Source organism: Labrus bergylta, chromosome 1, assembly GCF_963930695.1.
Source record: "Labrus bergylta chromosome 1, fLabBer1.1, whole genome shotgun sequence".
NCBI classification, from domain to species: Eukaryota; Metazoa; Chordata; class Actinopteri; order Labriformes; family Labridae; genus Labrus; species Labrus bergylta.
In genome coordinates, this window is record NC_089195.1 from 13,561,593 (window position 1) to 13,579,767 (window position 18,175).

The following is an 18,175-nucleotide window of genomic DNA, read 5'->3' on the forward strand; positions in this document are numbered from 1 at the left end:
ATATAATCAGTGAGGTGAAACGTCAAGCGGATAAAGCTCGTTCTAAAACGAGGGTGAACCTTGTGTTGGCTTTTACCTGCAGACGTGGAGTTGGGTCTGCTTCCTGTTGGACAGGCAGGTGACAAACACCAGTGGTTAGCTTGTGCTAGCTTGCAGTGTAGCTACAAGCAGTAAACATACACACTACAGCCTGCAGTGAGAGTGAGCTTCTGGGGCCGATGAGCCCAGGAGGAGGGGCCCAGTTTGAATGTTGTGTTTACAAGCTGCAACACATTTCTACTGAACATACCTTTTAAGATTGTGTATCACATACTGTAATGGCAATTTTCCAATTTTTTCCTTTGCTCCAATTCTTGCCAATAATACACAGGTAGGGGTGAAGTCTTCTCATTCTTTTGTTCTGTGGCTTTGCTTTGTTCCAGGCAGGCCAATGAGGAGTACCAGGTCCTGGCTAACTCCTGGCGTTACTCATCTGCATTTTCCAACAAGCTCTTCTTCACTGTGGTCGACTATGATGAGGGGGCTGATGTTTTCCAACAGGTAAGTTCACATTTAGTGTTTTATTAATGTTAGACGTACTCACACAAACATATTACATCTTGAACCATGTACAGTAATGTTCCATGACGTTTCTATTCTGTGACTGATACACGGTGCATAGACTGTTTGCATGCGACCACTACAATCTCTGTGCTCTAATGAACCTGCTGCATTATGTTTCCTGTTCTCCAGTATGTTCTTCTCCAACTAGTTCAGATTGTGATTCTGTTGAACTACACGTAGCATTTATATAAAGACAAATATTCTTATTAAAGCGTCTTATAGCAGACTCTGTTGCTTTAGCCGGCTACTTGCATGTCTTTCATTTTGCGTCATGTCTTGCCTCAGGAGACCCCCCGCCCCCCCTCCCATCTGACAGGGATAGTCTCCCTCTGTGATGAGCATATGTGAACAGCCAGGTCAGGAGAATATCCGGAGCAGTCCTCCTGAAATTATCTAGATATTATCAGGAGTGCCGTTGTGAAAACGGCTTCTGTCAATATCTGCATCATTGTGTTACAGTAGTTTCTTTGGCTTGAACATTTTAGAAAATAAAGGACTGTCAAAGAAAGAAAGAAGTGCCATTGTTGGGATAAAGGGAGTTAAAAATGACCTCTCCCTCATTTCATCAACGCCCATCCTCCTTTGCAGTGTCGTAAAAAGTCAAGCTGCTGCCACATGTGGCCTGCAGCCATTCACAACCTCTGCTCCCTCCATCCTTCCTCCCCAACCTTTTTGACTCCAACTTCCTTTATATCATATTCACCTCCAACCTTTTTTTTTCTCATCCTGTCAAAAGTTTCTCCTCTCTCTCCACCCTTTCAGTCTCTCTCTTTCTTTCTTTATTTCCTCCCTCCCTCCCTCACTCCCTCTCTCTCTTCCTTCCATTTTCCCAGCGGCTGATTTCCATTAGAAAGGGGGTTGCTTCAGAACTTCGGCAGTAGATTAGCAAATAACCTTCCACAGCAGCTAAGTGAACAGGGCAAAAAGTAAACACACACAATGAGTCAAACAACGAAGATGCAATGAGGCACAACATCCTGCAGCGAAAGAAAGGCAAACAAGGACGAGTACACAAAGAAAACCTTACAAACATGTACATGCATGCGAAGACAAACTATTGGAACACAATCAAGTGGTACTCTGTGTTACGTGGATACACAAACACATGGAAGGACGTGGTTAGACTGAAGAAGCGAGCATACAAAGAATAGCATATTGAAGTTACGCCATGAAAACAACAATGTTTTAATACCACTTAGGACAAGAAGCATGGATGCATATAAAAAACATGTCATTGAGATCTCCACCTCTTCCCCTTTGTCTAAGACTACCGGAAGTTTGTTGGAGACAACATTTCCAACATTCATTGGGCTTAAAAACGTCCTTTTTTTAAACCAATGGGTGACGTCAATGAGACTACGTCCATGTTTTATACGGTCTACAGGACCTGCATGTGTTCTGCTGGTGCACTCACTAGGAATTAGCAAAGTCTGCAACAAGCCAAAGCCACGCTCAGGTTTTAAGGAGGGATGGCTTTGGTGTGATTTTGGGGTATGATTAGGGATGTTCGTAGGCAACAAATTTCAAATTATATTCAACATCAATTTAAATTCAGACTAGCAGACTTGTGTTTAGTTCGCTAGAAAACAAAGTACGATAACAGTCCAAATTAAGTAGAAATTGGGTGATCAAAGCACTAGACCCCGGCCTTCGCAGGTAAACAAGTCCAATTAGTTTGCAAACTTTGGCTAACGTGGGGCGCTGGTGGCGCAGTGGTTAATGCGCGCCCCGTGTATAGAGGCTGTAGTCTCAAGCGGGCGGCCCAGGTTCACATCCCACCTGTGGCTTCTTTCCCGCATGTCGTTCCCCACTCTCTCTCCCTGGTTTCCGACTCTATCCACTGTCCTATCTCTCCATTAAAGGCATAAATAGCCCAAAATAAAAATCTTAAAAAAAAAATAAAAAAAAACTTTGGCTAACGTTAGCAGTGCTAGCACCGCATTCCTGCAGGTTAAAATCCACATGCCTGTGCTAAATGTGGCTCCGGTTGATTTGCTAATTCTACCTGACACAGCCTACGTACATACAGCTTTTAAATACATGCTATAGACTAGGGGTGCAAAAATGCAAAATTTTCTCTAATCGATTACTCTTCCCATTGTTAAAGGGAGTACTCGAGTAATCGTTTTGTAGTTCTTTTTTTTTCTGTGATTCTTTTCCCCCACGGGAGGCCCGGCCCCCAACTATGACGCGATGCCGACTGTATCTATTGATTAATTTGAATCTTCGGGACCCATCGTGCTTGGGTACAGCATGGTACGGATGGCCAGTGTCACCGCGCCTAAGATGCCTTTGTATTAACATTCAAATATGACATTTCTTACATCAACAGACAGCAAACCTCAAATAAAAATTCACACAGACGTGTTATGACTGTTTTAACACTTTATTATAATTAGAGCAGTGAGTGTGGCGAGCGGACGTGCAGACATCAATGCACTCATCGCACGTTGAAGCTGTTTTGACAGCAACATTCTGTTAACAAAGATGACAGTCTGCAGTGTAGAGCACTCTTTACTCTGGTAAATGAAGTTACAATAGAACAGGTGAACGATTTAAGTGTCTGTTAATGACATTCTCGCTCGTCCGTCCACTATGAGCTATTTCTCCCTATAAGGTTGTTCCATTTTGTAGTTATTAAAAGAATAATCATCTAAAATTCCAAAATATAGGAAAACATCTAGTTATGCTGCTCTGTCCTGGATGATCAAACATCATTGGTTTAGCGGAGTAAAGCGGTAATCGCGAATCGAAAGTCCTTCTTTTTCTGTGGACTAAAAAGACAATTTGAACTGAACTTTCGTAGATCATATTGCATATTTTGTTTGTTTGGGACTTTTTGTTCATTGTGAATTCATAGGGGGGTTAATTAAAGGGATATTTTTGTTAGGGTTGCAGCGTACGGATCAACAACGGACGTGTTTCAGCACAGAGCCTTTATCAGCGCTTTGTTTGTCATCTATTTTCTTTTTGCGCTTCTTTTTTTCTGTTTTGAATAAGGCCTATCCTAGAACCCACAATGCAACAAGAAACATTTACAAAAATGTGGACTACAACACGATTATTGATTACATTTTTTTTGTAACTGATTATTATTTAATGATAATTATTGACTTTAACTCGGGTACCCGAGTACTCGTTTGCACCCCTACTATAGACCAAGTACTGCGGAACCATGCTGCTCCTACGAGATGCTATCTGTTCATTTACATCCGGGCACTAGAGCCAGAATAGAACGCCTGTGAAGCGGAGCTACAACCTTCTGCAGCCAGCCTCAAGCGGACACTCGAAGAACTGCATGATTTTGCACTTCCGCATTGGCTTCATTTATCCGGAGGTTGCCTCTTGGGGCCAACATATAAAAATGTTTATAATTTATTCAACCGACTAGCGACTCTGGTGCCGAGCGTGTGTGACAATTTTTAATCATCCTTTCATAGAATGGGTCAGGATTTAATTTTCATGTTCTTTTTATATATTTGACGCACACCACAACGTTTATGACCAATGATTGTGCTGATGATCACTTTAACTCCTCTTTTTTATTGTGTTAGGACTCGTCAAAGTTTCTGTAGATTGTAAAAAATGCATCTCATAAGGCTACAGAGCCCAAGTAATCCATTTGTAATGGAGTATTTATTTTATTGCCTCAAGCTTTCGTTTGAAAAAAGTTCCCTTAAACTTTTCCTAAAACTGACAAATCAATACATAAACAAACTCTCTCAACTTTCAGAGTTCAGTACATTTATTAAGGATTCATTTTTGCTCATCCCAAAGTTAAATTGGACCAGTGGTTCTCAAAACTTTTTCTGCCGGGCCCCGCTTCGGCAAGTGAGAGTAATTTCAAGCCCCCCACCGTGCTCACCCCATTGCACCTCTGTTTCTACCTCCAATGGCAAAACGTTGGGTTGTATAAAACATGGATGTAGTATCAATGATGTGACCTATTTTTGCATCTGAAGTGTAGTTTTGAAGCCACACAATGGCCGCTATGATACAACCCGTTCTTCTTGGGGCTCTGCTTTAGTAATACCTGATGTCTTTGGAGATTTGTCCCTTAACAAACAAAGTTGATTGAAAATCTAGAGCTTTATTCCTATCCACTTTAATTAACCCTTAATGCTCTTTAACTTTAAAGTAGCTGTTCTCTGATAGTAATATCTAATTTTCTCTCGTCAGCTTCCCAGAGCTGCCAGCCTGTTCCCTTTTTCTTTAAGATAAAGTGTTACAATTTTTGTGTGTAGTGTAGTGTGTGTAGCGCTGGTGGTGGACTGTCCCTTCGTGTCCTGAACAGGTGTGCCTAATTTCCAATCGTCAGCCTCTCACTAACAGTTGGGAAGGAAATTATGTTTTTCTCCCCATGAGACATCAGCACTGGGATTTGTAGTTTCCACCCAAAATGTTAAAACCTAGCTGCAGCACCTCCTGTTCACAACCAAATACACAAAGAAAGAAACAAATACATTGACATTTATTCCCCTTAATGACCTAATATTAGTGATAGTGATATTAGTGATAGAACTGCCCCCCCTCCCTCCATCTCTAGTCATCACCCTTCACCATCCTCTCATTTTCTTGAGGTTGTTCTCTCTCCTGTCTCGTGGGGAAACAAGTGGAATTCACTGTTGTTGATGTTTGTAGAGAGTCATGGGACTTTTAGACATGTGAAACCTGAAGAGAGAGAGGAAGAGAATTCTGCAATTTGTCTTTTTCCGATTAAACAGAGTAATTTATTTTCGTAAAGCGGAATCTATTGATGCAAAGACGGAGTTATCGGAGATGTTCTTTATCCAATAATTAGCTGTGATATGGAAAACACAGATCAGCACACACACACACACACACACACACACACACACACACACAAGCATATATCATGATAGAAATAGAATACACTGATACAGTTTCTTATTTCTAATAAACTCGGGGTAATTTGTCTCTCACTTTTTCTTATCTGAGTCATAAAGTATTAAACTGTACATCAGAGTCAGGGTCCTATGCTTACATTTCTACAAGCAAAGGAGATAATAGTGCCAACAATGCACTTTAAACTGTGAAATTGAGAATAGGACATAATACCCGATGACGTAGTGAAACTGAAAACTTTGACATGTAACACTCAAACAGAACATTTAAAAATCAGCACTGACTTCAATCTGTTGTTGAAGGTGTTATAATAGATAAAGTGGCTGTATCTCTGTATGAAATATAATATGATGTGACTGATAAGACACCAATGACATCTCTCTCTCTCTCTCGCTCTCTCTCTCTCTCTCTCTCTCTCTCTCTAGTTGAACATGAACAGCGCCCCGACCTTCATGCATTTCCCGGCTAAGGGAAAGCCAAAGAGGGCCGATACGTTTGACCTGCAGAGGATTGGTTTTGCCTCGGAGCAGCTGGCCAAGTGGATTGCTGACCGTACAGATGTTCAGGTACAACACATATCCACACACACACACAAGAACTTTTGCAAGATTGCTCACATAAAACCCCAATGTGTAAGAGGTTATAATTATTAAGAATGAGAAATCTGAGGAGGTCAGAGCTACATACACACTTGTTCTTTTTTGGGGGGGGGACTATGTAGAGCCGGCCACTTGGTGTCACACGCCGAGGTGGGCGTTAGAGTGCAGAGTTCAAACTCTTTCATTCAATTTAAACAATTTTATTCAGCGCTCATCTTTGTCAAGTTCTTCATGGTTTGTTGTCTCTGACATCCTTCATCTGTTGAATGGTCTGGGCGGACTGTGGAACCAAATTGCCCTCTTGGATCAAAAAAAGTTTTCTACCTCTGAGTCATTCCTCCTGGGGCTATTGTGTTTTTTTTTTGGAGCAGCTTGTACAGAAATAAGAAATAAGAAAAGGGGCCTTAAGATATAAAGACCAGCTCACACTGCAGGAGTTTAAAAATCTGTCCAGATTTTGAACTCAGGCAGCATCACACACATCATGACACATGACAGACTACAGGATTTTATTAAGGTTATCAGGCCTGGTGGAGGAACGCACCACCTCACGTGACATGTGGTTATTGTAGTCACAAACGACTTCCGTCAGACCCTTTCATGACGTTATCGTCAAGATTTTAAATTCATGTTTGACATAAATCAACTATCTCAGAGCAGATGAAGGACATAAACATCTTTATACGACTCAAACTACAAGATAACCTGGGAGGATAATCGGTGCAGCGCAGCCTCAAATCTGGAATGACCCTGCGGTTGTCAGGAAGTGGGAATTGAACCTCACATCGGCCTGATTATCCTGCAGTCTGAACCAGGCTTTAAATAAAACAACACAAGGATCAGACTAAAGGGTAAAAATCTAAAACCTAAGGAGCATTTCAGTGGGGATGGAAGATTCAGAATTGCGCTTAGTTCTACAAAAAGGTTAAAACATAACGTCCTCATGGCAACAGAGAAAATTCACTTCACAGCACACGACCAGGAGTGCTGTTGATCATTTTACCAACAATCTCAGGGTCAGACTCTTCTTGGCCTTCTTGGCCAATAAAAGGGATTCTGTTTGGGACTATTTCCTTCTTGAACAAGCTGTCAGCGAGGTAGTGGCAGACGTGGTCCAAACATGGTGCTGACAGCCTGTTGATGGGAATGGATTCAAAAGAAATCTTTTCAGAGAACGCGGGACGGAGGAGAGGGGGGAGCACTTACACTAAGTGCTGGCTCTCAGATACTTCAATGTGACTTTGAAGCACGGATAAAGACGAGAACGTAAAGAAAAGTTGAAAGGACATATGATCAAAAAAAGTAATGACATGGATGAATTAGCTTGTACTGTTGTGCCAACACGTTGGCCATTTCTTCTAATCTTTCTCTCTCTGTTCTCTTCTGTGAGATAAAGATAAATGTCTGAACGCTTCAATGCAGGGACGACTGGTAGAAATGGACGAGCAGGGTTGAGCACGCTCTTTCATATCACATAATAAAGAAGACATAATGATTCTTCATTTTACCTACAATAAAGTGTTTTGGTGGAACCTAGAAATGCATCTGAACTCGATAGCTTCAGGAAAAATGTGCAATATCTCTAAATGAGCAAATTTTTTCAGCCCAAGCACTGAAGCATCCTCTTCCATTCACTTCTGTACGTTGATGAGTGACAGGTGTCGGGTTATGACATCAGAAGCATCACGGCAAAGGTCAGAAACACACGTTTAAAGAGGACATTTTGAAATCATTACAACACAACCTTAAACACCAAAGAGAAGAAACAATATGTAGATAAATGTATTAAAATCGTTAAATGAAAGCCAGCTGTAATCAGGCGAGTCTTGAACCTAGATTTTTAAAGACCTGAGAGCTTCAGTCAACCTAACGACAGGCTGAGAGCTGAGGCGGGGTTTAAGCCTCGTTACAAACCGTTACATCGACCCCACCTGTCAATCATGTCAGCTACACACCTAACTTTGGATAACACATCATTCATCAAATCAAAATGTATGTGCTATAAAGACCTATTTTGTTTTTTGTCCCAGGCTGTAAACGTGTTCATTTCTGCTTTTTTGCCTCTGGTGTGTATGTAATTTCCGGGCTCCTGCAACAAGCCTCTAGTGGACACTCGAGGAACTGCGGGATTTTGCTTTTCTGTCTATCATAGTTTAGTTCACACACAGAAAGCAGCAGATGGTGTCACACATTTTCACTGGAGCTATAATCAGTGTGTGTGTGTGACTCATAAATGTTCTCTGTTTAGGAACATTTTACTCTCACATCTGTTGATAGGAAACACTGCATGTTGTCAGTTGGGCTTCATGCACACACACAACATCAAACAAAACCCACAAAAACTACACATGCAGAAAGAAAGAGAGAAACAGGTCATCACTGTGTTTTTTTTTTTTTTTTTTTTAACTAAACACTGTGCCATATTTTACCACTAATTTAACACGCTCCAATATGAGCACAGAAATATTTAATATGTGCTCTTACTTAAAAGATGAGAAAGTTACTTATTAAGAAGGGCTGTTAACCATCTTTTAAAGGTCACATGTGATGTAAAATCCACTTCAGCATGTTCCTCTAACTCTAACATGTGTCTCTAGTCTGTCTAAACCCCCCAATGATGAGAAAAGTCCATCCTCTCCATCTTCTGCCTGCTCCACTTTTCAGAAAATGTGTGCTCAAACAGGCCGTTTGGAGATTTTCCCTTCATGACATCACAAAGGGCAGTAACCCCTCCCCCAGGTGGGTGACACTCACAGCTAGGTGTTTGTTCTGCCCTCTCACCGTAAACAATAGGACATGGAGGGAGAAAGCCTGACACCCAAAGCCCTTCAGAGAGGGTGCGTGGTCAGACACAGCTCATTTACATTTAAAGGTAGAGACACAGAAACAGCCTGTTCTGAGCAGGGCTGAAATAGAGGGGTTTATAGGCATGATCATATACAGGATCAGAGTGGATTTAGAACAAGAAACTTCACATACATGTTTTGGAGAGTATAATATGTGACCTTTAAGTCAAATCTTCTTATTGAAATGACTCATTGTATTATTATTATTATTGTTTAGCATCTATATATATATATATATATATATATATATATACTGTACATTCTATATATTTTTTATTATACTAGTCTATATTATATAACATTTAATTATATTACACTATATTGTTCATATTGCACTATATTATATTATATTATACTATGTTATATTATATAACTGCACTCTGCATTACTGTGGTACAACACTGCCTCTCTTCTCTGCTGTTTACATTACTTGCTGCTATTTATCATACCAAGTCACTTTAATCACTTGTCACTTTATCTTGTCATTCTCTGCAAATACTGTCTCAATTCTCAATTCCCCCCAGTTAACTTCATCATTCATCTTGTACTGTATATACCCCCTGTTTTTATTTTTATTTTTATTTATCTTATCTATTCTGTTTAATGTGTATTTTTGAGCTTTCTTGTCTGTGCTGCTGTAATGCCCGAATTTCCCCTCTGGGGATCAATAAAGTATTATCCTATCCTATCCTATTTTCCTCAAGGTAAGAGATTAATTACATGGCAATGCATCCATTCATCTGATATCTTGGTTTGATGCTTCTTGATTCTTTTTTTCCTACAGTTGGAAAATGTTATGTTAAATTCATTTTAATAATTTATTTTGCTTAAAGTTATGCAAAGAATGTTTCATCATGCTCAAGGCTAGACCTTGTGTTGAACATGGTGTAATGGAAATATGTAATAGTTCTGATATTTAACATTAAAAAAAAGCATCATAACCTTCCTTTTTCTAAATACTTGAAACATAATTCTTGTTTTAAAACCTCAAATACCAAACTTTTGCCACAGATTTATACTTGTTCTTCATCTTCTTTTGATTGCATTTTTATAAAAAAATTCTAATTTTCTTTCCATTCAGGTATTGTATCTGCTTATACTTAAAATGTAGTTTGTAAACACAACATTCAAACTGGGCCCCTCTTCCTGGGCTCATCGGCCCCAGAAGCTCACTCTCACTGCAGGATGTAGTGTGTACGTTTACTGCTTGTAGCTACACTGTGAGCTACCGCGCGCTAGCACAAGCTAACTGCCTGTGTTTGTCACCTGCCTGTCCAACAGGAAGCAGACCAACTCCACGTCTGCAGGTGAAAGCCAACACAAGGTTCGCCTTCGTTTCAGAACGAGCTTTATCCGCTTGGTGTTTTTCCTCACTGTGATTATACTTTCTGCAGCCACATGTCCCACTCTGAAGTGACCTTGGGCAAGACACTTTACCCGTGTGAATGTGTATGAATGGATGAGTTAATACTGATGGACTCTTAACACAGCAGTCTCTACCATCAGAATGTGAAGGTGTGATCTGTGGTTTAAAAGTGAAGATTAGTAAAGCGCTAAACAAGTTCATGGTCCATTTACCATTTTTCAACTAACTCAAACAACAGAACACCATTTTAACACAATATGAATATGGTCTCCATCTCTCTCCCCCCCCCCCCCCCTCTCTCTCTCTTTATCTCTCTCCAGATCCGTGTCTTCCGTCCTCCTAATTATTCTGGGACAATCGCTCTGGCTCTGCTGGTCTCTCTGGTTGGAGGTCTGCTGTACCTGAGAAGGAACAACTTGGAGTTCATTTACAACAAGACTGGATGGGCCATGGCTGCACTGGTATGACACAAACACATCCACACTGTATAAAGAATGGACAGCAAAACACGCCTCAAGTGAAGCCAAAAGACAGACCTAGTTTTGTCACAATAGTTACTTATTATCACGCTGATTTGTGTTTTTAAGTCCTCTTTTTTTATGCCATGATTGACAGCTGTGTTGATGAATTCGATTGGATTTGGCTCCTGCTGCGGCGTGTGCCACGGTTAGCAGAGTAGAGCAGAAATGGCTCCAAACTGACACAAGCTTTGCTGCTGTGGGCTAAACTCACCTGAGGGATCTTAAATGTGTTATGTGTTTTGTTAGTGGGACAGCATGACATCATCAAACCTGCAGCTCTTCCAGCTGATCTGTACTCTGCAGACTTGCTATAGTTTGAGCAGGCGCCACAGGGTTATTTTGGCTTCATCTTGGCCCATCAGTGGAGGAAGGTTGAGGATGTTTGACCAACTTATTATACCGTCTATGATCCATCCATACATTGAAACACGGGGAACTACACACAATCAGTTAGATCAAGCTGAAAAGACATATATACTGTTTGTTTTTTTAAGTAAGTACAGTTTTGAGCAGTGATTTCACCTAATTTGGACAATAATAAATTTTTCTCTCTCTCTCTCTCTCTCTCTCTCCCTGATAGTGTGTAGTTTTCGCGATGACATCTGGTCAGATGTGGAACCACATCAGAGGTCCTCCATACGCCCACAAGAACCCCCAGAATGGACAAGTGGTATGAGAAACCCTTCCCCTGTTATTCTCTATACATCCATTTTCTCATTTGATCTTTTATCCGACCTCCCTGCCCTTATTTTATCTTCCACCTATCATTCCTTTCTTTATTTGTTCCTTTTCTATTTTTACTTTTGTCTTGAGAGTTGGAACAGATTTTCCCATTTAAAAAAAAAAAAAAAAAAAAAAAAGATATATATTTTAAAGGAGTTATATGTAACTCTGACACCTAGTGTTTAGAATGAGTACTGCAGTCCAAATTCAAAACATTGTAGAGAGCTGTCTCCCCCCCGCCCCCTCCTCTCTAGAGTTGACACAGGTTGCCATGTGGTGGACTCTGAAGCTTCAGTGTTTAGCCAGCTCTGCATCGGTCTGTAAACCTTTCTGCATTCTAACCTCTTCTAACAGCTTTATACACAAGGGGAGGAGCCGGCCGTCCCGTCCATGTAAACACGGCTCTGACAACAACACAGCCAGCGGGACTCGAGCTTCTCACTCATTGTAGACAGTCATGACTCAGAGACACATTCACACAGGATATACTTGATTTCTGATATATTTGCACATTCTTACTTTAACAACAAATGAGCATTAACGCTTTACTTTGTATCAAATCAAACACGCAGAAATTCACTAAATGCGTGTCTTCACAGCCCCATCAGGCGAAAAAAAGAGACGATGAAGATTTGAAACAATGGAGTTAAATGATAAATGAACAAAGAGTAGGAACACAACAGTTTACAATGTACCGCCGACAGAACGTACTGGTCATATATATAATTCATGTTGGTACAACAGATCGTTCATGAGGGAGTTCACAGCAGACTGTAGCATTCTCATTAGCAGACGTCAACAAATAAAAGATTAAATTAGTTTTGTAATTATTAAATAATAACGTTGTTAGCGTGTTGTGCTGGTTTATTTATATGTGACTGATATTAAAACTGTAGGTTGGTTTGTTGTAATACTCATGTGGACAATATAGGAATCACACTGTCTGACTTTTAAACTTTGAAAGTGATAGTTTTTTGATTTATAAGTGGGGTTGTGTGAGATACTCCTCACAGGTGATGCCCATTGGTTTCGGCCACTTTAATCAGAAACTGGTCAGAGTTCCAGCACGGACACCAGGGCTTTATAACCCTGCAGACGGGGCAGTTTGTACCATGTAATTTAGCTAACATTAAAGAAGCATGGATAAAAGATCAAAACGGGTACTGCAGTCCAAATTCTAAACATTAGAGAGCTGTCTCCCCCGCCCCCTCCTCTCTATAGTTGATGCTCACGCAGGTTGCCATGTGGTGGACACTAAAGCTTCAGTGTTTAGCCAGCTCTGCATCGGTCTGTAAACCTTTCTGCGTTCTAACCTCTCTCCATTTTTCAAAAGCATCTCCAATATTGATCCTAGTTTGAGCACGTTTCTGCTCGTGGAGCTTATTAGAAACATGCAGAGGCTTTTTAGGTCGGGTACAATCACTTCTATCTGAACCAGTTCTTTTGTTTTTGCTTTCATCGCTGCAGCACCTGTTGGTTTGACCTGATAACTGCTCTCATATCTGACAAACGGAGGGGCGTCCAAAACGGCTGTGTGGGGGGTGTCTTAAAACCGCCTACCTTCTCTGGTCAAAACAAATCCAGATCATTCAGGACCAGAATCTAAAGTTAGAAGGAGGACATACTGGCTGCTGCATTGTTTTCAACATAGCATGTTTCCTTAATGTCTGATCATATAGTAAGCTCACTTTATCATTTCACTCTCTACACATCTCACTGATTGGACCTTTTGGGTGCGCAAATCTGTGAGACTTGTGATTACTGTCTGCTGGCCTGAGTAAGAGGCACTCTTGTGTACTCCTGTAACTACCTGCTGAAAGCTCAACAGTGAGGCAGGGAGTGTTTCTGAACAGCTGGGAGCGGTGGATGTGTGTTCATATCACCTTTTATTTCTTATCTGCCTCATCTACTTTAGTTCAAACAGTTTCTCTGTTTGTTGGACAGCTGCCTTTATTACCAATATGTGTGGTACACACTCAGTCACACATACACATAAACGCACAGTATTTGCGGATAAAGATTTGCTGGTCATCGTTTAACGGTCATTCAAGTGTGAAATTAAAATAAAAATATGGCTCAAACTGAGAAAATGAGGGAGGAGGGAGATACAGAGAGAGAAGAAGAAAGTAAAGTTAATGTTTCTTCAAACATGTCATGTGTCGAGGATGCGCTCCGGTATATTCCATGTGTACTCGCACAAACACATACGTACATGTACACAAAGCCATCCACAAAGACTAGACACACGGGGTCACAGACCAGAAGTATACAAAGTGTTTCTGTTGTTGTTCTTCTCTTCAGCTCTTGCAGGGTCTGAAAGGGATTGATATTCCCTTTGGCCATCACTCCTAGAGAGAACACAGCAACAATACAGAGGAGTGTAGACAAACACACACACACACCCTCACACAGCATCAAACAAAAAAGAAAATAACTCCCAACCTCTTCCCATCTTCTATTCCATACGGTACGGCCCCTCTCTGTTGTTCTGTGTAAAAGGCACTCTATTTGTCAGGCTCTGTTGGCTCTCTTGTCATTTTTCAGTCTGTTTGACAACAAACAGGTTTAACCCCTCATCCTATGTAGCTCTCAACTCTCGTTTCTTCTTCCCTGTTATTTCCCCAAACTCTCCACCCTGCTCTCTTTACAACTCACTCACTTGTGGAGCATTTCTATTCGCTCCAAGATGAGATCCGCTCTGAGCAGCGGCTCAGTTTGTAGAGTCAGTCGTCTCTCAACAGGCAGGTCGGGGGATTGAATCCCCAGCTTCTGCAGCAACATGTCTGATGTGTCCTTGGGCAACACACTTAACCCCAAGTTGCTCCCTCTGCCTCATGAGCGGCGTTTGAATGTGTATGAATGACTTACTTAATACTGATGGGCACTTCACATCACAGCCTCTACCATCGGTGTGAATGTGTAGGTGTGACCTGCGGTCTGAGACTCAAGCTCAACTCCTTTTACCATTTCTAATTAGGGGCATAGCTGACTGGACAGGTGGACACCTTGACTCTGTTTGTCAGCAGCTTTCAGGCTCGCCTCAGCTCCGCCTCATTGCCTGTTTCTAGATAGATCCAAAGTTAGGTCGAGAGTTGGGTTTCCAACATCTTTGGGTTACATGCAGTATAACCTCAAAAAAAACAATGAGTGACTTCACTGAGATGAAGTCCATGTTTTTTACATTCTGTGGGTATAACACATGGCAAGAGGCTTCACTCTTTTCTCCTCAAACCATGTTATAGTCCTTATAAGAAGAAATAAAAAAAGTGCAGTCAGCTAGTTTGTAGTTTCCTTCCTGGCTCGCGCTTCAGTCCTCGCTCCCTCTCTTGTTCTTGGCCATGTCTAAGCTGAGCAAAGCGATGAGGGCAGCATTTAAGCTCTGACATGGTGAAATGTTGAAACAGCGTTTTAGATAAAGACAGAAATTAATTTTCTCCGACTCTCTGAAGCAATAGCTTAAAGGCATTTGATTCAAATGAAAAGGTGAGTGGGTCATAAAAGATGTATTACCGAGTATGCAGAAAACAAATGACACCCGTTAGGAGCAGAGAGGTGCTTAAGAGCTGGTGGGAGGCTCATTGTGTGTCCTGATAACGTTACGCAAATACTAGTTTATCTTTAAAGCTCAGGTTATGGTGTGTTAACACATGCACAGAACTCCTGAAACCTTCTCATCATTGTCAGGATGAGCCTTATGTGTGCACCTTAAGAGCTGAACTTTCCATGCTTTGGGGGACTTGTGTGAATGAGAAGCTGTCATGACCCGACTCAGGAAGTCCCAACAAAAATGGGAGACAACACCAAGTTTAATTAATTCTATATTTACCCAGAATAAACCAAATTAGACCAAATTAGTTAAACTCTTCATTTAATTCCAATTCTACCAAATTCTCAAACAAAACACAATGTACCTGTGGAGGAGGTCAGAGCAGAGAGAGTGTGACACCTGGCCCAATTAGTGGTGCTGCAATCAGATCACAGGTTAGACACCTCAAAGACAATCACAATACAATGACAACATTACCTGTATGACCCTACTGGGGCATCACACAAGCTCAGGAAGATTTTAGGAGCAGGCTGTCCTGAAACTATAACTAGAAATGATTCATACATTTTCAGGAGTGCCTGTGTGATAAAAGCTTCAGACTGAAAGGGTCTGACACAAAAAAAAAAAGGGTCAATGTAGTAGTAATAGTGGTCTGAGTTGACATTCTCAACTGCATGCAGGGTGTAGTTCTCTTAATTAGTGACCAGATACAAGCAAATATATATGTAATGTAAATCCGGACTATCGGTGTATCAGATTTCTAATAATCAACCCCTTCATAAATGTATCTACTAAACCACAAATGAAATAGAAACCTTCTTATTATAACACAAAATAAGTTTCTGTAACTCCTTCCTGTTGGACTCCTTAACAAACTTAAAACAAAACGTAAACATTCCCAAAGCTGACGCCAAGACCATTATTAGCTTCACTGAGCTACGGCTAAGGTTATGGCTGTTATTTAGTTCTTAAATAGACTGTACAGATGTACAGAGAACATTTAGTCTGTGCAAAGCCATCAAACCTTAGCTGGCTCTACGATACGACTCCCCCTAACCCCCCCCCACTCCCCTCAGGCCTCGCCTTCATTCAACATCAATCTTCTTCTCTCCATTTACTCCACAGCTGTAACCTCATTGACCAAAAATGCTTGAACCCAGCCATATTTCTCAAGCATTTAGACAATATTGCTGCTTTGAAGTAATAGTAGCAGTGATAGCTGTATTAAAGTCGAAATCAAACCGCTTCCATCCTCATCGCCCCCCCCCCGCTCTCTTTCAGCCCCTCCCTCCTCTCTCTGTCTTTGTGCAGTGACTAGTCTGACCTTAGAAGACAATGTTGAAGCGATACTTGTCTTATGTGTCCTCTTCTAGCCTCTCATTTTATGCCACCTCACCTCCCTCCCAAATTTCCCACTCTCACCCCCCCACCCCCCCACCCCTTCCTCTCTCTCCCCAGACAGTGTAATTCCTTTAAAATGATGAGCGAGCGTGGCCAGGTAGACTATATTGAAAGGATTTGTCAACTGACGAATGGCACGACCAAGCAGATGAAATTGTAGAGAGCGTCTCACTGTGCAGCCAAGAAAATACTGCCAGCTCAGTTTTTCACAGACACACACGAATACACACACTTACACACATCTAGACAAAACGCACACCAAGGGGAGAACAGACCCAGGTTGGTTTTAACAACAAAAAAGAAACATTCAAATAAGTATAACAGACACACACCTGATCCAGGGAAAGACACTTTAACTGTTTTATTTCAAGTCCATACATTAGTTTGTTGTGTAGGTATAAAAAAATGTAAATGATTTTTTTCCCACAACCCCACGATACAGTACGCATCGCCATGCACGCTGAGTTAGGATAATGTCCATGGCCTACACAGAGTCCACTATAACAGCTGTTCTTTCTTGGGGGCAAAGGCAAAGTTTAAGTATCCTATAATCGTGCTTCAGCACGGTACGGGACAACTTTGCCTATTGAGAGTGCACCCTAAGATCCTCAGACTCTCAGAGCCTCAGAGCCACACAGAGTGACGACAGCTTTTATTTTTAATATCCTTATAAAGGCTTGTGTTTATTTGGCAGGTAAACTAATGACAATTTAAGATCAAGGCGATGCAAAGTGCTTTACATCAGACATTAAACTCTTCAAAAATTACAATCCAAAATAGAACTGTATGAAAGGATTTATAAATAGACGATAAAAATAAGATCAAATCAACTAGGATTAAACGGGAGCATAAAATGAAAATGCAGCTGCAGTGCAAAGTGAATACATTTCCCCAGATTTAACAGAAATAAAACTCTTCATATTATAATAATAATAATAATAATGCATTAGAGCAGGAGGTTTGCGTCAGCAGAGAGTGCAGGTGGGAGTGTGCCAGTAGAGGAGCTCAGACGGGTAGGGGGGGGAGCCAGGTTGTGGAGGGCTTTGTTGGTGATGATGGGGAGTTTGAACTGGATCCGCTGGGGGATCGGGAGCCAGTGGAGGCGATGAAGGAGGGGGGTGCGAGGATAGCAGTCTGTTTTTTTTTCTGCCTTCACCAAGATGTCTCTGGTTGGTTTCGAGTCTTTAAAATTGGAGATTGATGCATCCACTCACTGATTGGTGACCATTGTCACATTCTGAACTCAAGTGGCAACCTGAGGTATTGAAAACATTCGGTCACATATACACCCATTCAGAAATGTCTATTTTAAAGGAGAAAGACATGTTTGCATCTTGGTTCGAAAAAAATCATTTTGGTCTAAATAGCTTGTGTTTTTATCGACACACTGTACGGCAAACTGGCATAATGATGATACTTTGTTGATGTGGGCAAATACATTTATTGCCCAAATTCCATAAGAATTAGTGAATTTTATTTAAAAATGCCGATGGCATCAAGTCTGTTCACTGCAAGACCTCTAAGGGTGTTTTCACATTTGGCAAGATTGCTGATCTTCGTTAACAATGGTGACATCGTTCTGTGTCCGAATACACTTGTGTGTGTACACAGTCCGATCCAGCAGGTGGCGGTATGCACAACGTTGTTTTGCAAATCCTCCAAAAAGCAGAAAAAATTCAATTCAATTCAAAAAACTTTGTTTG

The 18,175-nt window shown here is 41.1% G+C and overlaps 1 protein-coding gene across 2 annotated transcripts in view; it reads left to right on the forward strand.

The window, feature by feature from the left end:
- tusc3 (tumor suppressor candidate 3) overlaps window positions 1-18,175 on the forward strand; it is a 109,299-nt gene that overhangs the window by 67,800 nt on the left and 23,324 nt on the right. For both annotated transcript variants that reach the window (XM_065954496.1, XM_065954495.1), the window contains exons 3-6: window positions 423-540; window positions 5,895-6,035; window positions 10,601-10,741; window positions 11,382-11,471. In XM_065954496.1, the coding sequence (XP_065810568.1) occupies window positions 423-540; window positions 5,895-6,035; window positions 10,601-10,741; window positions 11,382-11,471 (490 nt within the window). The remainder of the gene's footprint in view (window positions 1-422; window positions 541-5,894; window positions 6,036-10,600; window positions 10,742-11,381; window positions 11,472-18,175) is intronic.